At 34.1% G+C, this 22,933-nt stretch overlaps 1 protein-coding gene across 1 annotated transcript in view; it reads right to left on the minus strand.

Moving 5' to 3' along the window:
• The window catches only part of ITGA11 (integrin subunit alpha 11), a 1,670,941-nt gene that overhangs the window by 133,580 nt on the left and 1,514,428 nt on the right, over positions 1 to 22,933 (minus strand). Inside the window, exons 24-25 of the mRNA XM_044077667.1 lie at positions 12,451 to 12,541; positions 12,201 to 12,314 (exon numbers count right to left, since the gene is read on the minus strand). Of these exons, the coding sequence (XP_043933602.1) occupies positions 12,201 to 12,314; positions 12,451 to 12,541 (205 nt within the window). The remainder of the gene's footprint in view (positions 1 to 12,200; positions 12,315 to 12,450; positions 12,542 to 22,933) is intronic.

A 22,933-nucleotide genomic window follows, 5' to 3' on the forward strand; every position in this document is an offset into this window, starting at 1 on the left:
AACATGTTCATATAACCTGTCTCTCAACCTGCGATCAGATTTGCCAATATAAAATGCTTGGCAACAGTTACAGGTGGCTAAATAAATTATTGATTTAGATTCGCAGTTGAGTTTGTGGGCTATTGTATATTTCCTACTACGAATCTCAAATGAGTTGCCAACCTTGACCAAGTGACAGTACTTGCAAGTCCCACATTGAGAAGAACCTTTCGTTTTACTTAACCATTCTAACGTCTTCGGTCTCTCCAAGAGGGTTTTTAAATTATTTGCCCTCCTGTATGTGATCAAAGGTCTACTTCCTAGTTTTTCTAGTAGTTGTTCATTGTTGGTTATAAAATACCAATTTTTATATAAAATATTTTGGATTTTTTTATAGTCAATATTGAAAGTAGTTATAAAACTGTTAACATAAGAATATTCAACTTCATTGTTAGTTAATATTGAAGTTGGGGTCATGTCTAAGTTATCAACCCTTGCTTCCAAGACCACATTATTAACTTGGTTAACGTTAGTTTTATGTGGTAAAAGGGGAGGGTACTGCCCGTTAGATCTTTTAATAGACACTTCACCTAATAGCTCATTAAATAAAGCTAAAGGGTACTCCCTATTGGTGAACATGTTCTTCAAAGTGTCACATTCTTCCAAGAATAAGTCCTCTCTACTACACATTCTTGCTGCTCGAATTAACTGTCCCTTTATAATAGCCTTCTTTTGTTTATAGGGGTGGCAACTATTGAAGTGTAGAAGTGAATTACAGTAAGTTGGCTTTCTATAAATCTTGGAAAAATATTCACCTTTTGTTATGTCTTTGTTCAGCTTTACGTCAAGATAATCTATGTCCAATTGTGAAAATTTTGACGTAAATTTTAAAAATGTAGTTGAATCATTAAGTGTATTGACAAAATCCATTGCAGATAAGTAATCACCATCAAAAAGGATGAAGATGTCATCCAGGTACCTTGTATAGAATTTTACTTGTTCCATTCTACTAGTGTTGTTAAAAATGTTGTTATACTCCCAGTAAGCCATAAATAGATTAGCCACACTAGCTCCACATGGGGAACCCATTGCTACCCCTCGTTTTTGTAAATAATATTTCTGGTTGAATATAAAGTAGTTGGATGATAATATAATATCGAGGAGCTGGGCCACTATATCAATCTCATTTTTAGGAGCTTCCAATTTAATTAACATTAGTGTGATCCATTCAACGGCTTCTAAATGAGGTATAGACGTATATAGATCAATAACGTCTATAGTGAGGAAATTAAATGTGTCACAGTAGTCGATTTCATAAATTTTCCCTAGAAACGACCAAGAGTCCTTGCAAATATGTGTGACTTTCTTCAAATATTTAGATAAAATACTTTCTACCAGTTGTGCACTTGGGTATGTGAAGGAAAGGCGGCTATCAATAAGGGCTCGTAAAGGTGGGTTAGACATGTTTTTGTGAATTTTTGGTATCCCAAAAATCACTGGTGTTTTAGGCATAGTAATGTCAATGTAATTATATGTGTCAATGTCAATACTACCACCTATAAATAAGTCCCTTAAGTAGCCTCTGGTCCTAGAATATGAAATATTCATTTCGTTCAAAGATGATACGCTATAAGCTGAACTATTAAGGACTAATTCCATCATGTCAATGTATTTAAAGTTGTCAAAAATAACAAGACCACCCCCTTTATCTGGTTTAATTACTCTAACTGGGGCTTTACATAAATCATCAAATGCCCGAAGTTGTTCTTCAGTGGTATTAAAGTTAGAGTAATCGTTCTTAAAGTAAGAAAGTGAAGTCATGTGTCTGATATCCAGCTCACATAACTTTTCGAATAATAGCAGTCCAGTATGCAAGGGGGGGTTATAAGTGCTCGCTAGTTTTAGGCTAGAGTCTTTAATAGTCACACTGTTGTTGAACATCAAATTTAAATTAAGTTTCCTTACGAAACATTTTAGGTCAATTAACGTCTTAACAAGGTTACATTTGGTTGTTGGAACAAACGTATTTCCATATGCCATATGCCAAGAGTTCTATCAGGCAAGGGGGTACATTAAAGCTGGAGAAGTTATAAATAGTAAAGTCTCCTTTTATGTTTGTCAAAACATTCAGATCACTAGGAGGGTTTAAATCAGAAGTGGAATCAACAGTCACTTCCTTTTGTTCCAATTCTTCTTGTAATAAGGTCTGAAGTTCGATTTGCCTAAAAAATGCCCTTCAGAGTTGTCACCTCTTCGATGTACGTCATTGTTTTGTTGGCCACTCCTAGTGTTGTGTATTTTTACCCCTTTACTGCACCTAGGTGTGTCTTCATCCAAATCGTTGTAATGATCTTCTTCAATGTCAAAGTCATTTCTTTCTACTAGACCAGCATGGTTTCCTTCATTCTCACTCACAACAGCTGTTTTAACACTATTGACTTTGTTTGTGCCTGCTAGTTTAGGGTAAGCTGTGTTATTGGAGTAACTCAGCCTGTCTCTTGCAAGTTTTTTACTTTTAGTGGTCTTAAATTTTTCCACAAGTCCGTCAATACTCGTAAAAATCCGAGTATAATCATATTTGTATCTGTCAAAATGCAGGTTCTGTTTCAGGCTGTTATCCAAAGAATTAACTTCCTCAATTAGCTTAGTTATATGTATGTTATAATGCTTTGAAATTAGCTCCAATAATTGCACCCCTTGGTTGTCAAAAAGTATTATTAATTTGTTGTGAAAAGCAATATCATTAAACAAGCCAGTCGGACAAAAAGATGAACGAAGACCTTTAGGAATAATTTTTTCCATTAAGCATTGTTGAAAGTAAGCTACCTCGAGTTGTAGCTTTTTTAATTTCAACAATTTAGTATCAAAGTCTTTCAAAGTGTCAGTAATAAAATTTTCACTTACTGTTCTCGTAGTTGCCCCCATAGCCGGTAGTTCTTGTTGGTTACCAAACCAAAAAAAAAGTTAAAAAAAGAGTATGCTTTAGCAAAACATGTCATTAGGAATCAGGGGCATAGCTTCCAGTTCATGGCTATTGACCAGGTACTAAGCCCAGAAAGAGGAGGACCAGTATCACTTTTACTTGAAAATAGGGAGTTGGAATGGCAGTTATTATTAGATTCATTTTCATACCCGGGGTTGAATGATTACTGTAACATCTCTTGTGTTTTAAAAATGAGAAGTTACAAAAGATAATTCTTTAATGTTATAACTATAACACTAGTATAGTACTTTCATACATTTATTTTTAATTTTTTAAATTGTCTAAAAATAATATTCTTGACATATTCTCTGTTGTTCATCGTTTTAACAGCTCTTTGATAACTAACTTAGAATTGTCATTACTTTATTATTACTACTGTTCAAGACTTGTAACTGGGGTTTATTTAGTTTTTAAGCACAGTATACAATGTTCTTTTTTATGAACTTTTAACTGGTTATGATTTTAATTGTACACGCAAATCATCTTTATTAATGGGCGTGACCTTTAAAAGCCTGCTTTTGGCGGTTGATTTGAATTGTTTTCTGATGAAGCTGCAGCTCAGTCTACAGCGAAAACGCTTCTTTTTGTGAAATTAAACTTGCGTTAAAACCTTTCGCATTTGGATTTGTTTCAACTGGTGGAAATTACACTCATCTAGTGAGAACGCTGATTCTACAAAAGAACTGTGTTGGCTTGTCAGCTATTCGGGTCTGCTTTTTTTTGTACATTTTCATTTGTTTATCTTGTTTGGTCTATAAATTAATGAGATAGATAGCAGAAAATTTTTATTTAATATGTAAATAGTGCTAATTTTATATTAAAAAAAGTATAGTAAAACTGAAGGAAGTGGAAGGGGAAAGAGGGCTTTACAATGTACAGATTTACTGTTCAAAAAGAAGTATTTTAAGCATTTTACTTTATGATTTACTTAACTCTCTCTGCCTATTTTTTTGCTATGCACGAGAGCTATACAACATTCTTGAGCACAATCTACTTGTTTAAATTACCTTCGTGCTGTATTTTGCCGACGAAAAATAAAAAAGCTTCAAAAGAACTCTTTCTCAAGCCTAGAACACTTCCTGCTTGTTTGTAAACTGATTACATCACTGTAACAGCACAAATAGACATGCAATGTGACCTTTGACCTCTCAGAATGCTCCAATGATGTTATCTGAGGAAAATAAGGAAGTTAATGCCACAGAATTGCTGAAAACAAAAGGACTATTAAGAAATGAAAGGATTTGCTTTAAGTAAGTGCTAAATGCTGCACATTGTTATAGAAACGTCTTTTTAATGGTAAATGATATTTTGACTTTGTTAAAATGCATAGTCAGTGTTTTAATTACTTGTAATAATGCAGATATTTAAAACAGCTTTTAACTGAAGTTCACAGATAGGTTTGCAGAAAGGCTTCTATGTGTTCAGTTAATGAAAATATTTAGCATACAGAAAGAATTTTGTTTTTGTCTGTTTCTCTCCTTTTCTGTTTATGATAATTATTGTGCTTTCCTCAGTTTAACTGACTTATTTATATCCCCAGTTTGATGAAAGTAAGATACATATACTTTTAAAAGAGCAAGATTCTTATTTAACTACAATCTGTAAAAAGAGTACCAGCTCTCATAAATTTACAGAGAGAGTTACTTACCAGTTTCTAGATACCTGTCTTGTTATCTAGCTTTAATAACTAACCTTTATGAATATAACTTATTCTAAGATACATATGCACAGGTCAGTAATCATGAACTTTGGTATACATTTGTAGTTCATATGCATTGTTCAATCTAGGTATACATAGGTATAGCTCTATATGACTAACACACAACCACCCTTAAAATATGTACCTAGATATGTGAACTCTTTCCATTTTGTTGTGATCACTCTTGCACAAGTTTTGAGACATTTTTATTGCTGAAAGCAATTTTGCAACCCGTTACATCATGTTTGCAAAACAGTATATAGGGGTCTGAGGTATTCATACCTACTTTGTCTGTGTATCTATAGCATTTGCTGTTCAACTGTTGCATATTATTCTGTTGTCTGTGCCATTTGTACAGGTTCATATTTATAGTTGTCCCAGGCATAATATGTACAGAAGTCAGATATTAGTAATTTCTTCATTTGTTATTGCCAGGACTTGCAATACCTGTTCGTATTAATTTACAGAGAGAGTTACTTACTAGGTTTTGGATAGTTTAAATCTTAGTAGCTTTTACTTAAAATTGTTGATAGTTCCATGTTTTTTATTACCACTATCTGGAAAACCTTTTAGACTCATAACTAAACATAAGCTACCTAAAGGCATTACTATTTTCCTACTGCGGTAACAATACACTAGGTCTTTTGTTTTAAAATTACTCTCTGATTTGGTTGTACAAAGATAATTACTTCTAATATACATAATTATCACAAATAATGTATTAACTGTAATTTCACACACTTTAATATTTCACTACTCAAATCAGTAACAATTCTAAGGTGTAGCCTTTTATTTTTCTCATGTCTTATTACATTCTATACAGTTATTGTAATGGCAGTAACACAGAACGGATGTAGATTACTGTTCTTAGAATGGACGAAGGTGGTTTTGAGGAACTTCTCATTAAACCAGGAATTAAATATTCCATGTTTAGAGTTATAAATAGTTTTAAATGTTTTACAGTTATACTCAGTGTTCATGTTATGTTCATAACAGAATCTTTACTATCTAACACAATTTATAGAAATGTTTTCATATAAATGTTTGTCCTTAAATGTAAATGGTCTTAAGAATCCTATAAAGAGAGGAAGCTTAACCAAATATTTGAGAACTAAGAAAGTAGATCTTGCGTTCTTGCAAGAAACTCATATAATAGTAGATTTGAATAGGATGTCTTTTAATGGCTACTCTATACTTGCAGAATCTCTTTTTTGGACCAAAAGAAGAGGCACCATGATATTGTGGAGGAAAACACTACCAGTACCTAAAATAATAGACACGTATTCAGACAAAAATGGCATGTTCTGCTTAATTATTCTAAAAATAAATAAAAAACTAATCACATTAGCCAATACTTATTGGATACCCGGTGTCGGTGCTGCAACAGCGCATAAATATCTTGACTTACTTGCAATCAAATCTAAGGGAGAAATAATATATGCAGGTGATTTTAACTGTATTCTCTCCAGAAGTGACATTACTAAATGTAATAAGTTTAAGATATTTGCACCTGCTAAAAGATTGAACAACTTCATCAATAATTCAAATATAAGAGATATTTATGAAAAAATAGAACCCAAATCCTTAAAATACACACATTACTCATACAGATTTGGTACACAAACTACCTTTGATAAGGTATTGGTTAAAGATTATTTATTCTCAAAAATTCTGGAAGTTTTCATTAGCTCCTGTCCAATGTCTGACCACAATGCTATTTTCTTTAAAATCCACATGAAATCTAGTCATCTAGTATATTGGCAAAGAATACCAACATACATTGTTAAGATAACTGGGTTTAAGGAATGGTTACTGAAAGAAATCAAAATATTTCTAGACATAAATGACAATGATAGTACTTCTAAATTTATTGTCTGGGATATGCTGAAATCTTACATTTTTGGTAAAATCAAAACCTGGTACCTAAACAAACGAAAGGAATGGGATAGTATGCTATCGAGAATACAATCAAAAATTGATGAACTAAAAAAAATCTAAATAACAAAGGCATAAACACAAATACAGAACAATTAAACCTTGATTACATGGAAATTCTTAATCACAAAGTGGCAATAAATGTAGAAAATATCAGTTTACAGTCTTACTCTGTTAACCCATAAAACATGCATAGATTAGCTGTGAAATCAAAAAACTTAACCAATGTTAAACATATAAGGGAACTTGTTGATGAAACTAAAAATAAAACTAAAATTGTAACAGATTTAGAAGAAATTCTTGAGACTTTCAGAAAACATCATGAAATAATGAATAACACAAATCCAAATATTAATAACAACATCCCAAAAGATAACTTCTTAAATGAGAACATAGGCAACAAACTATCAATAGAACAGAATACCAAATTTCTCAAACCAATAATATTAAGTGAACTAAAAGAAATGATTCAAAGCCTTAAGAACAATAAAGCCCCAGGATTAGATGGATTAATAGGAGAAATTTATAAAGTACTCACAGACGATGCATTAAAGATACTTTTACAAGCTTTTGAGGAATTCAGAAAAAAGACAAGCTCATTCCCTTCCTGGAAATATGCCATGATTTCCCCTATCCTAAAACAGAACAAAGACCCCAAAATAGCTTTGTATCATCCCATTTCACTATTAAATGTGGACTGTAACATTATTACATCACTATTATCTAACATATTAAATCAACTTAACTCTCTCTGCCTATTTTTTTGCTATGCATGAGAGCTATACAACATTCTTGAGCACAATCTACTTGTTTAAATTACCTTTGTGCTGTATTTTGCCGCCGAAAAATAAAAAAGCTTCAAAAGAACTCTTTCTCAAGCCTAGAACACTTCCTGCTTGTTTGTAAACTGATTACATCACTGGAACAGCACAAATAGACATGCAATGTGACCTTTGACCTCTCAGCATGCTCCAATGATGTTATCTGAGGAAAATAAGGAAGTTAATGCCACAGAATTGCTGAGAACAAAAGGACTATTAAGAAATGAAAGGATTTGCTTTAAGTAAGTGCTAAATGCTGCACATTGTTATAGAAACGTCTTTTTAATGGTAAATGATATTTTGACTTTGTTAAAATGCATATTCAGTGTTTTAATTACTTATAATAATGCAGATATTTAAACAGCTTTTAACACAGATAGGTTTGCAGAAAGGCTTCTATGTGTTCAGTTAATGAAAATATTTAGCATACAGAAAGAATTTTGTTTTTGTCTGTTTCTCTCCTTTTCTGTTTATGATAATTATTGTGCTTTCCTCAGTTTAACTGACTTATTTATATCCCCAGTTTGATGAAAGTAAGATACATATACTTTTAAAAGAGCAAGATTCTTATTTAACTACAATCTGTGACACAATAGGTGATGATCAAACAGGCTTCATCCTAAATAGAAGAGTACAAGACAATGTTATCAGGCTCCTTTCCTTAGTAGATCATGCTAACAGGAAAAAAAAAGAACTAACAATTATTAGCTTAGACTTAAACAAGGCTTTTGACTCGATAAATTGGTCCTATTTATTTAAAGTATTAGAAATATATAACTTCTCCCCTGACTTTGTTGATATAATTAACATATTATATATTAACTCAATATCATACATCAAAATTGGTGCTTTTTTTATCAGGTCCGCTCAACATCCTAAAAGTCACTAAAAAAGGCTGCCCACTCTCCCCCTTATTATTTGCCCTATCAGTAGAACCTCTAGCTAACTTCATAAGAGCAAATTCTAATATAAGAGGATTTTCTGTTAGTCTAAGCTACATTTCTAAAATACAACTTTTTGCAGACAATGTCATGCTAACAATTGGAAATATAGATTCCTCTATAGATCATATAACAAAATCCCTGCAAGTTTTTGAGGAGGTTTCAGGCCTAAACTTTAATCACACTAAAACAGAAACATTATTAATACATAAAAAAAAATAAATACTTTACTAAGAAAACACAACAATTTTAACTGGGCAAATGACACCATTAAGTACTTAGGAATATATATAAGGTCAAACATACTTTAAAAACAAATTAAAAATACCTATTATCCACAGTTAAGGAATTTTTAAATAGATGGAATAAAATGTATTTCATGATAGAAGAATGACTGTCATTAATAAAAATGATCATATCACCCAAAATTTTGTTCTACTTCCAAACTTTAATTGTCTCCCCATCCAAAAAGTTAACGAAGCAACTAAATTCTATGTTAATAAATTTCCTATGGTTTCCTCAAAAGCCAAGAATCAGCCATGCTTGGCACTACAGAAGCTGGAAAGATGGGGGAATAGCATTCCCAAATTTAGAACTTTATACAGAATCGACCATACGTAATGTGATGAGCCAATAGTTAAACTCCAAATATAGTTCTAATTGGAAAAATCTCCATGTAAGTATCTTATTATCTGACATAGACACAAATATTGACAATAATATGCTCTCAGAAAATAAAACAATCTTCCTTGTTGTCAAAGAACATTTCTACAATACCAATAATAATAAAAAAAAATTCTCTTTTCACTAATTATATATTAAATAATTTAAAAAAGATAAACAAAAATCATATGACAAAAAGCTTAATATTTTTAATATTTCCCATAGCATACATGAAGACATGTCTGGACTCTTTCAACGTAGCTAAAATAAAAGTAATGGAAGAAAATAGCTTAGTTTTCTGGCACCAGTTTCTCTGCAATAATAATATCCACAAACCATGTTCTCGAATGGCCAGCTATAACATAAAACACAACAACTGGTTGAACGTACAGATATTTAGAGAATACATAGTTAATGAATTCAAAATATGTCATATCACCAGCACAACACCTTTACCTGAAATACTTTCTCTTCTTTGTGAAATAAACACTTTGCACATTAATAATATTCTATCATTGTCAAGTATATATAAATCTTTAAGAACCAACATGCAAATCCCAGAGGACTCCTTATGGAATTTCACAGAGAGAATAAACAAATCCATTTTTTCAGATAGTGATAAAGAATTAGTACTTATATCAATTAGTAGCACAATGTCACCCCCTTCTTGGAAAGTCTTCACTTAGAAATACATCCATAGGAGCATTATTACCCCACATAAGATGGATTTGATATAAAAAAAAAAATCTTAATAAATGTTGGATATGTGAGGAAATACTTTGTGCAGATTGTGTACACATGTTTCTTACATGTAAAATAGTAACTCCATTCTGGATAGAGTTCAGAAATTTCATAAAAGCATTGTGGTCGGACAAGTGTAAAGTATCTGACTCATTATTACTGTTCAATGCGCCGATACCAACACATATCCCTAAAATACAGGTGCACCTTTTTGGTCCTTGCTTGCAATTGCAAGAAAAATCATTATGTCAAATTGGAAGTGTAAAAAAATCCTATCATTTACAGATTATTTACTATTAGCTAAACTTGTATGTAATAGGGAGTTTCAAACTATTGCAGAAAGAACTACTAAGATAACACATAAGAAATTAACTTGGTTGAAACTTGAAAAACTACTAGATAAAATGTAATCATAACAATGACATTATATCTGTTATGGACATTGTAAATAGTTATTGTTCCATGTTTTTAAGACATATATTGTGCATATTTATATATCACATTTCTTGGATTATTTTATTTCATGAAAATTAATAAAAAATGTTTAAAAAAAGAAGTTGTGTGTGTGTGTGTGTGTGTGTGTGTGTGTGTGTGTGTGTGTGTGTATGTATGTGTAAGAGAGACTGCCCGGTTGTCTGTGTAAATGCATATATTTATCAGAAGTTGTGTTTGTGTGTGTGTGTGTGTGTGTGTGTGTGTGTGTGTGTGTGTATGCACATGTCAGTGTCTGTCTTTGTAGGTGCCTGTGCAGCAATATTGCCTGGGATGGTAGGGAGAATATTAAGTGTTAGACTTAGAAACTTGCAAATAAGTAATTAATGAGCTTTTCTTCAGTGCAACTCTTTCATGTCTCTGAATCACTTGTGAGCATCGTAGCATTTCTAGAGCACACCAGTGAATATTGCCCTATATTGTTATTAATGTACTAAAATTATACTTCAAGTATTTAAGGACATTTCTAAAAAATGTATTCAAAATATTAGTTTGAAGTTGCAAATACATTTAGCTTGGGTCAGAAAAATTAAGCATAGCCATTACTTAGGTACTTTAAAGTAAGGTAAATATCATGACCAGTGTTCTAAAGTATTACAGTTTAGATAGTTAGGGAACTTTTTGAAAATGTTTTCAAAATCTCATTTAGGGGATGTAAACAGATTTAGCTTCGGTTAGAAAAATTAAGCCTATCCATAAATTAGGCACTTTAAAGAAAGGTAAATATAAAATTTAGATGAACCAACTGAAAAGTATCAAAACTGCAAAGCCATATTCTTAAATTCATCTGCTGACTTTTTACCCTTATTATTTAATATATATATGGGCCCACTTTGTAAGTTCGAAATACTGAAATCTCAAATTTCAGTATTTTGAATTTACAAAGCCGAATGGTCACCTTTCTGAAACTGGCAGAAGTGCGAAATTCAAAATACCGAAGCACGGATATTTTGAATTTCTGCTTCCGGTGGTATGGAATGTGGATGCTTGGGCTTAATTTTGGTAAGTTTGTGTGTGTAAGTATGTTGGTTAGGGGTTTAGTGTGTGTAAGTGTGCGTTGTGACAGTTATGTGTGTGTCTGAGGGACTGTAAGATGTGTGTGTGTGTGTGAGTTTCTTTTGTGTTACTGTTTGTGCGATCTCAAAGTTAGAATATATAAGTAGGGGGGTGCAGGGGGGCTTGCCCCCCTGCTTATATGTAGTTTAGATTAGTTTGCTTGCTTGTGAGGGGGTTTGTGTATGTTTATGTGTGTACTGTATGTGTAGTGTGGGTACGGGATTTTGAATTTCAGGGTTGTGTCTTTTCGAGTTTGTGAGTTGTGGTTGGGTTTTTGGCTTTCTGGTTTCGAAATACTGAAATTCGAGATTTCAGTATTTCGAAATTACAAAGTGGACCCATATATATATATATATATATATATATATATATATATATATATATATATATATATATATATATGGAAAATATATGAAAATAATCAGTTCATAAAGGAAGTAATGAAAAATCAGTAGACTATATTTATGTGTGATACAGAAAGTGATATTATAAAGTTAATCCATAATGTACTTCTGTTGTACAAGGAATTTTGGCATGAACCTTAAAAAAATTACTGCTATCTCAGACAGTCCTGCATACATTATGTTTAATAAATGTAAATATCTGGCAGTGTCATCTGCTTTAGTAAAGCCAGGTTTTTTAGTCATTTCCATTATTAGTGCCAGACATAACTGGGTTGACTCTGAGTCAGCATTGAAAGGAGATGCCGGGGTTAAAAAAAAAGTTTTGGGAGCCCCTCCTGTGGTGTGTCTATATCCTAGCTGTAGAAATTTCAGAACAAAAAAAAGTCTAAGAACTGCAGTTATCATCTGTCCACTCATCTGTTCAGCACCATATTTATGTGTAATCTGTGTCTGTTTCTGCCTTTGCCTGGTTTTGAACTTACTTACCTGGTTAGTGTAAAACTGAGTTAGCTGTAGCAGATGATTGCCTCCTGTTGTAAATGCTGGCACTGTTATTTTAACATTCAGTTGTTCCACAGGGAAGAAACCCAAATTTTGGATCTGCAGAAAAAGAAGTATGCTTTATTTATGTATTTATTTATTTATTTTTTATGATAAGCATTGGATTTTCATACAAAATGGTTACTCTAATCATTTATCTGTTGAGCATTTATTAAAATGACAGAGTTAAGCTTACCTTAAAAGTGTAATTAAATGGAGGGCCAATACAATCATATCTCTCAACAGAACTGTTTGATTTGATTTCATAATGCTTGAGGTCAGAATCTCTGTTATGAAAAAAGACAAGTGAACATATTCAGTTCTGCTTAGAATAAATTGCAATATTAATTTTAAGCTACACTTTAACATCCTTGCCAGTCAGTATTAAATAGTAAGCCAAGGCCAGTCAGTGTCAACAACAAACAGGATGAAGATTCACTACAAAGGATAGTTTTATTAGAAGAACAGTGTAAAATGTGTATGGTAGCAGTTCAGAAGTTATTACAATGTACATTTCAGATCCATAATGTATAGCTAATCTCCACACGAAGAACTAGAACTGGGCCAAGCTGTGGAAGGGTTTCCAGTAGAACATTTGTTGACTGAAACCCCCAAGTGTTCACGATTTGAGTCAAGCTTTTAAACCCTTGGTTCACCCATTAAAATGTGAAAAAATCAGCTCTTTGAATCTATTTTACCATAGGATGCCTACATTTCTGGCTGTATAACTTAGACAAACCATGGATATGTCCCATGGCACGCCACCCAGGTTCACTGTTTTAGTGGTTGGTTGAACTGCTTGATCCAGACTGTCACAGCACAGATGAAAATGTTTTGGAATATGCACATAATGTAAATAAATTTAGACAGAGCAGAATGTAACTAGAGCAGAAGTTTTATAAAATGTTGTTTACTATACAAATGTGACCATTATGTGAATGCTACCTGTTAGAGAAAGAATAAATTATACTGATTTAAGGACTCACTTAGGAAAGCTTAAGAAAATGAAAACAGTAAATAATGTTTGCTACATTTCCATTAATGTAAGCATAACACTTTTTTGCCTGTTTCTTAAGAACATTTCAGAAATATATTACTGCATGCTAGCTGAGTAAATTTATTAAGCTAGTAGTGTATACGATGTAACTGAACACAGCTGCTCTATCACAATAATAGACTGCAAAGGTATGACTACTTTTGTCACAGGTTCCCAATATGCATATGCTGAGAAATGTGCGCCATATCTAAGTAGGTATGAGCATGTGTCTGTGTATGTGTGTGTCTGTGTGTATGTGTATAGAAGTACTGAAGTTTCATCAGTCAAAAGCTATGATATTTAGACAGAAAAAATCTGAGTCATGTGTTAGTGGCTTAATACAATTGCAGATTCAAATCATGTTTGTCATGGACTGTCATCACAGTTTTGGGAGTCAGAAGATTCAGAAAGTCATCTAGATGTATATTTCACAAATAAATTCAATTGCCAGTTACCAGCTGTAACGTAGGATGCCATGTATCACTTTCTGTTTGTGAACAATGGCTGTAGACATATTTAAAAAAAATATAAACTGCAAAACTGATCAGTAAGTTGGTTGGTATTGCTAATGAGATCATCTGAATCATATGCAAATATGCACTATTCTGCATTAAACAACTTACACACTCATATATATGCTAATGATCTTTCTGTGTCTATAATGTAACTGCCATGCATTCTGAGCTCACTAACTAGGATGAAACAGAAGACGGTGTACACAAGCAGCCTTCCTCAGTGTGGTGTTAAAATGCTCATACCATTGCCATAGTACACTGCTGAGTCTGCTTAAAACACATGATGAAATATTCCTAGATGTTATGGTAACAACCATACTGCACTACCTGCTGTTCATGTCAGTAGTTCACAAAAGAACTTAGAATAGACTGGAATAGCATTGATGCTGAAAACCCCTCATCTCATATCAACCTTCATAGTTTTACCCAAACTATTACTTCAACTACCAGACTCAATAAACATAGTAATAGAGAAAGCATTCTAGACTGGATACTTATAAACAGAGTTCAACAGAACTACAAAACAGGAACCTTGCCTGATGATATTAGTGATCACTCTTTAACTTTCATAACAAGGGAAAAGGCTGATTGTGTTATTCCCCACACCATAAAAAAAGTACGTACCATCAAACATTTTAATCTAGACCTGTTTCAGACTGAACTTGGTGCATGTAACTGGAACCCCTTAAAAACTCTTCCTCTTGAAAATGCAGTACTCTATTTTAACACAACTTTTCTATCTATTCTTGATAAACATGCTCCTGAACGCATTATTAGAATGAAATCTAATTCAGCCCCTTGGCTCTCCCCTGAAACAAAAAAACTTATTCTTACTAGAAATAAAGTCTGGGCCTCATGGCGATCCCACAGAAATAACCCTGATTTTCTACACTTCCGTCAGCTGAGAAATTTAACTAAAAAGGCAGTAATATCTGACAAAAAGAAATACTACCTCAAACTTCAACAAAATCATCTTAATAACTCGAAACTCTTCTGGTCCTCAGTCAATAAACTTCTCTCCCCAGGTACCTCTAAAACACCTTCCCCAATTAATGCCGACCCTGATACCCCCCAACAAACTGCAGACACTTTTAACTCCTTCTTCACTGAAACTATACAAGCCTTAGCAAAACAACTAAATGCCGACAACTTCTGCCTACCAGGTAAGCTAACTAACTCTTCCTTTAAATTCTCTTTACAACCTATCTCCACATCTTACATTTACAGACTCCTTCTTAAACTAAAACCTTGTACCCCCTCTGCTGACAAGCTCCCTTCACTATTTCTTCAAAAGGCTGCCAAGGTCATCTCATACCCTATATCGATTCTCATCAATAGGACCATCAAAGAAGAAATCATTCCTGATATCTGGAAGGCCTCTCATATTATTCCACTTCATAAAGGAGGAAACTCCACTGACTATTCTAACTATAGACCTATTGCTCTCCTCTCACCCTTGGCTAAAATTATGGAGAAATGTATCCATCATCAACTTGTACAATATCTCTCTCTTCATAGCATTATAGCAAACTGTCAACATGGCTTTAGACCTCATCATAGTACGACTACTGCCTTGCTTTCCTTTGTAGACACTATTAATCAGAACCGTAACAACAACTTACTCTCTTCAGCCATTTTCATTGACCTCTCTAAAGCATTCGATATGGTCAACCACAGTTTATTAAGTAAGACTCTTGAATCTCTCTCTTTTGATTCCCCAACCATTAAATGGTTTAATTCCTATCTCACAAATAGAAAACAGGCAGTTCTTTGGGATAACCACATTTCTTCTTTTCTGCCTGTTTCTATCGGAGTTCCACAAGGCTCTATCCTTGGCCCACTTCCTCTTCATTAATGATCTTCAAACAACAATCCCTCAAGCAACATGCATTCAATATGCTGATGATTCTACCCTCATCTGCTCAGCATCTTCTACTTCTGAACTTATCTCTAAAATGTCTTTAATACCGTAGAAACATGGTTCTCTAGTCGACTCCTCTTACTAAATGCTAAAAAAACTAAACTTCTTCTCTTTACCCCCACTTCCAGGACTTCCCCCTTAAACTTTACTATCTCCTCCAACAATGCCACTGTCATCTCACCTGACTCTACAACTAAACTGTTAGGTATTACCATCGATAATAATCTCTCTTTTGACCAACATATTAACAACTCCATTAAACTAGTCAACAGAAAAATAGGATCCTTGTATCGAATTAGACCATTTCTTACACCAACTACTAGAACTAGGATTGCTCACTCCCATTTTATTTCTACTCTTCTTTATGCTTCACCCATCTTTACCAACCTCAAGAAAAACATCCTTAATAAATTGGCTACCTGCTATAATAACATTGCCCGCTTTGCTACTAGCAACCCCTATAGAACCCATCATTGTCTTAACCTGAAACAATTTGGCTGGCTAGAAATTCAAAACTTTCTTGCTTTCCATCAACTCATTTTGGCCCATAAAATATTGTACCATCCAAACAACACTCCTATACTCTCCCAACTCATAATCCCCTATAACAACCTAAACTGTCTCCGCTCTTCTAGTAAACTCTTGACCAGGTCTATAAAATCTAATAACACTGCTGGTGACTCCCTATTCACCAATTCTGTAGGTATAAAATGGAATATGTTACCTACAAACATAACAATGATTTCCTCTTTACCTCTCTTCAAACAAAATGTTAAACTACACTTCCAGAATCACTGGCTTTGCTCATGTTGTAAACCTGATTAATTTTCTATTACTACTACTTACCTAAACTTTCTCTCTCTCTTCTTGTTTTACTCTTTTTTCCACCTAGCTCTTTCTTCTCCCCTCTCACCCTGCCCTCTTCCTTTCCTATTAATTATCTTAACATGCTCTCTTCTCATCTAACCCATCCTATTCCTTACCTAATTCTTATTACTCTACTTTTATCTCCTCATATTTGTATTCTTATCTATAAGAATTTTTATCCTGTATAAAGCTGTTTGTATTTCTCTGTGTGTGGTTGTAACTCTTTCTTGTTGTACTAATTTGTTTGAAGAGTTTTAAGAATTTTGCTGTTTTTAACTAATACTAACCTATGCACTAACTGTTTTCTTGCTATGTATGTTGATTTTTACATATGTATTAATTTGTACTTCTGTGGAGCTTTTCTCCCCGGGCCTCTACTGAAAATGGAAATATCTCCAGCTAGACTAGCCCGGTCAACAAATGTAAAATAAAAATAAAATAGGGGAGTCCTTCTTGACAAAAAGACCGGTTACTAGTGAGGTGTCTCATGGCTCAGTGCTGGGGCCCCTTCTATTTGGCATCTACTTCTCTTAGGTCAAGGCTAACATTATGGGCCTCTGGATGACCAAGTTTGTAGACGATACAAAACTGGGTGCAGTCACTGAATGCCCCCAAGACACAAACATCCTCCAAAAAGGTCTGACATAGACTAATTGCTGGTGCCAGAGTCAAGGTCTAAAACTCACTGCCAGAAAGTGTATCATAGCATCTTTCAGAAAGTAGGAAACAACACAAAAAATCTGAAGACTGAGTCTCAACCACCACAAACGTTGTAACAATATAAAAACGGTTTATTAGATAAAGTGCTTTTCGTCCTGCACAATTGTGGGACTTCTTCAGATAAAACCAGTTTACACACCACTGCAATAAATATCACGCCCTCCTAGTCACAGGTTCACAACTAGCAATGCTGATAGGCTAACAACTCCATCAAGTGTTTAAACTAATAATAAAAAATTTCTTATACATGTATCTGTACATACATATATTAAAATATACAAAGATTTAAAAAACTTAAATATTACTTATGTATGTAAATAGATGGTCATTTTAAATTTTTTTAAAAACATTAAATATATATATATATATATATATATATATATATATAAGCAGCAATAAATGCATCAAATATATGTATGTGTAGTAATATATGTACTTTGGGTACACATATTTATATCAACTAATGCAGACAGGTTACCTAGTTAAACTCTTCAACTTCAAAATGCAATTTATGGAACATGTTTCATTTAAATCTGGATATAAACATGCATTAGTGTGTAACTGCCAGGAAAGTTCCCATATTTCTAGGCGTACAGAGTCAGAGCCACCCCTACCATCCAAATGAATACAATCTATGGCTCTAAATAAAAATTTGTTGTTGTGGTTCTCTAACATGTATTTGGCTAAGGCGTTATCCAGTTTGCCTTTTCTAATATGATATGAATGTTCGTAGATCCACTCTCGTAACTTCCTGTCTATCTTACCAAAATAAAATGCTACACATTGTTGACACTGCTCTAAATAAATAACACCTTTTGATTGGCAATTAAATTTATATTTCACCTTGTAATTACTGTTCCTGATACAAAAGGTTTCCTCTGTAACCATGCGGGAACAAAAATTACACATGTTGCATTGAAACATACCCCTCCTCCATGGGGTTCCTTGAACCTGACTTTCTAGAATTTGTTTTAAATTTTTACCCCTTCTCCACACTATCCTTGGTGTTTCTGGTAGTTTCCCTCTCAAGTCATTATCATTTTGTATTAAGAGCCAATTTTTTTGAATACTTGATAAAATAACTTCACTGTCAGTACTAAAGGGTGTAATAAACTTCAACCATGATATAGTATCATTAACATTTGAATTCTTGGCTTCAAGGTGTGATACACCTCCAAGAATTGGTTGGTATATCCCTGAGTCTCTTTTCTCTACCACTTCTTTGATAAGGTTATCAATAAGTTGTCTGGGATAACCACGTCTAATAAACATACCCTTCAGTAATTGACACTCATCCAGAAAGTCGGCATCCCTTGATACCATACGTGCAGCCTTGACCAACTGGCCTTTAATTACTGATCTCTTCTGGTGCCAAGGGTGGCCACTACTGTAGTGCAAGAAGCTGTTGGAATAACTCTCCTTTCTGTAATTTTTTGCACAGAAGGATTTTTCCCCATAGTCTTTCCATAAGTCTACATCCAAGTAAGCAATCCTATCAGGATTATATGTGTGTGTGAATGACAAGAAGCTGGAAGTTGAGTAGAATGACACTAATTCAATGGATATTCTTTCATCTCCTTCTATTAATATAAAAATATTGTCTAAAAAACACGTATAATACTTTAACTGATTTGTCACCTCGTGATTCTTCCCAACAATGTCCTACTCCCAGTAGGCCATGACTAAGTTGACAAACCTTGGCCCACATGGGGAGCCCATGGCCACACCGACTTTCTGGAGGTAAATTTTCTTGTTAAAAGTCAGGAAGTTGTAGGATAACACAATATCCAACAATTCTTCCACTAATACTATTTCTGATTGAGAAGCTCCCCCTTTTCCTGAGCATAAAGTTAACCCATTCAGTCCCCTCATCATGGGTTATAGATGAGTACAAGTCCTTCACATCAGTGGTCAAAAAGTTAAGGTTTTCATCAAATTTAGAGTATTGATATTATGAAGTAATGACTATGAATCTTTACAAATGGCAGTTTCCTGCACCACATATTTCTTAAGAATATTATCCACGACTTTTGCACAGGGGTAGGTAATGCTGTTTGTAACATCGACTAAAGGTCTCATGGGTGGGTCTGTCAGTGATTTGTGAATCTTGGGAATCCCGAAAAGAATCAGAATCCTAGGTGTAAGCATAGTAAGGCAATTCAAGGTTAGCATATCAATTCGTCCCTCAATAAATAAATCATTGAAAAAATGAGTGAATCCTAAAATATGCTTGGTTAGGTTAATTTATTGACTTCTCCTGGTATGTGTTACTATCTAGTATTCTTAACATTTTTACAATATAATCCTCTTCTAGCATAACAACTAAATCACCACCCTTGTCAGGTTGCACAATTCTAACCCCTGCTTCCCTAATAGAAGTTAAAGCTAATTTTTCGTCCATGGATACCATTAAATGTTACATTTCTTTTGTGTGCATTCAAAGACAACATATTTCGTAAGTCTATTTCACACATTTTATCAAACAAGGCTAAAACAGGATGCATTGGTGGTAAAAATGTACTAGCAACATGAAGGTTATTGTCCCTAGCCATGTCTCCCCCAAAGAGGAGCTTCAGGTTCAATTTTCTAACAAAACGTTTCAAATCGAATAAAGTTTTAACTAAATCAGCCTTACTGCTAGGTACAAACGTGTTACCTCTAGAAAGTAACTCAATTAAAACAGTATCAATTTCTACGTCAGTATAATTGAAAATCTTGAAGTCTCTATTCACATTAAACATGATATGACAGTCTCCTTGGTTAGTGAAATCAGTCATAATTACCTCCCTCTCTTCCCCCATTTGTTGAAGTTGTAATTGCTCAGACAGCTGGTGTTCTGCCTCAAGTTGTAATAAGAGGCTCCCTTCTGAAAATGTCCATGTTGTTCTGTGTGCGGATCAGAAGTTTTCCGATGTGTTGGTAAAGGAGGCAACTATGCTAGATGAATCTATTCAGAGAAATATTGAGTTTACATGCTACAAATATGAATATGGACTTATATTTATTAGTATAGCCCAATATATAAGTAAAATTAAGGAAACTAAATTTAAGAAACTTAACAGGGATCGCCAAGACTATAGGAATGGCCGAGAATACCTGAAACCTCCCCCTTCCCAAACAGGATCGCTCATTGGCCAAGACCTGTCTAACGGAAGTGAACAGGTCAACCAGCATGACTGCAGTGTGCAAAGTGATAACTCGGTTCAGCAACAACCTCCACAAGGATGTGCTAATAACACTCAGTTTGCAAATGCTTGAAACATGGATTATGCTGCAGTTGTCTCAAGTCATGACCAGTCTAATGATCTGCATACAGAACAACATGAACATTTTCGGAAGGGAGCCTCTTATTACAACTTGAGGCAGAACACCAGCCGTCCGAGCAATTACAACTTCAACAAATGGGGGAAGAGAGGGAGGTAATTATGACTGATTTCACTAACCAAGGAGACTGTCGTATCATGTTTAATGTGAGCAGAGACTTCAAGATTTTCAATTATACTGACGTAGAAATTGATACTGTTTTAACTGAGTTACTTTCTAGAGGTAACATGTTTGTACCTAGCAGTAAGGCTGATTTAGTTAAAACTTTAATCGATTTGAAACTTTTTGTTGGAAAACTGAACCTGAAGCTCCTCTTTGGGCGAGACATGGCTAGGGACAATAACCTTCATGTTGCTAGTACGTTTTTACCACCAATGCATCCTCTTTTAGCCTTGTTTGATAAAATGTGTGAAATAGACTTACGAAATATTTTGTCTTTGAATGCACACAAAAGAAATGTAACATTTAATGTATCCATGGACGAAAAATTAGCTTTAAATTATGTTAGGAAAGCAGGGGTTAGAATTATGCAACCCAACAAGGGTGGTGATTTAGTTGTTATGCTAGAAGAGGATTATATTGTAAAAATGTTAAGACTACTAGTTAGTAACATATACCAGGAGAAGTCAAGAAATTAACTTAACCAAGCATATTCTAGGATTTGCTCATTTTTCAATGATTTATTTATTGAGGGATGAATTGATATGCCAACCTTGAATTACCTTACCATGCTTGCACCTAGGATCCCAATTCTTTTTGGAATTCCCAAGATTCACAAATAACTGACAGACCCACCCATGAGACCCTTAGTCGATGCTAGAAACAGCATTACCTACCCCCGTGCAAAAGTCGTGGATAATAATCTTAAGAAATATGTGATGCAGGAAACTACCATTTGTAAAGATTCATGGTCATTCCTTCATAATATCAATACTCTTAAATTTGACGAAAACCATAACTTTTTGACCATTGATGTGAAGGACTTGTACTCATCTATACCCCATGATGAGGGGATTGACTGGGTTAACTTTATGCTTAGGAAAAGGGGAGCTTCTCAATCAGAAATAGTATTAGTGGAAGAATTGTTGGATATTGTGTTATCCTACAACTTCCTGACTTTTAACAGAAAAATTTACCTCCAGAAAGTCAGTGTGGCCATGGGTTCCCTGTGTGGGGCAAGTTTCACCAACTTAGTCATGGCCTACCGGGAGCAGGAAGTTGTTGGGAAGAATCACCAGGTGACAAACCAGATAAAGTACTATACGTTCTTTTTTAGATGATATTTTTTATATTAATAGAAGGAGATGAAAAAACAGTCATTGAATTAGTGTCATTCTTTAATTCAACTTCCAGCTTCTTGTCATTCACACACACATATAGTCCTTATAGGATTGCTTACTTGGATGTAGACTTATGGAAAGACTATGGGGAAAAATCCTTCTGTGCAAAAATTTACAGAAAGGAGACTTATTCCAATAGCTTCCTGCACTACAGTAGTGGCCACCCTTGGCACCAGAAGAGATCAGTAGTTAAAGGCCAGCTGGCCAGGGCCGCACATATGGTATCAAGGGATGCCGACTTTCTGGATGAGTGTCAACTACTGAAGGGTATGTTTATTAGATGTGGTTATCCCAGACAACTTATTGATAACCTTATCAAAGAAATGGCAGAGAAAAGAGACTCAGGAATATACCAACCGATTCTTGGAGGTGTATCACATCTTGAAGCCAAGAATTCAAATATTAATGATACTATATCATGGTTGAAGTTTATTACACCCTTTAGTACTGACAGTGAAGTTATTTTATCAATTATTCAAAAAAACTGGCCCTTAATACAAAATGATAATGACTTGAGAGGAAAACTACCAGAAACACCAAGGACAGTGTGGAGAAGGGGTAATAATTTCAAACAAATTCTAGAAATTCAGGTTCAAGGAACCCCATGGAGGAGAGGTATGTTTCAATGCAACATGTATAATTTTTGTTCACACATGGTTAGAGGGGAAACCTTTTGTATCAGGAACAGTAATTACAAGGTGAAATATAAATTTAATTGCCAATCAAAAGATATTATTTATTTAGAGCAGTGTCAACAATGTGCAGCATTTTATTTTGGTAAGACAGACAGGAAGTTACAAGAGGGGGTCTACGAACATTTGTATCATATTAGAAAGGGCAAACTGGATAATGCCTTAGCCAAACACACGTTAGAGAACCCCAACCACAAATTTTTATGTAGAGCAGTAGATTGTATTCATTTGTATGGTAGGGGTGGCCCTGACTCTGTATGCCTA

Source organism: Protopterus annectens, chromosome 7.part0, assembly GCF_019279795.1.
Source record: "Protopterus annectens isolate FY-2018-M chromosome 7.part0, PAN1.0, whole genome shotgun sequence".
Taxonomy (NCBI): domain Eukaryota; kingdom Metazoa; phylum Chordata; order Ceratodontiformes; family Protopteridae; genus Protopterus; species Protopterus annectens.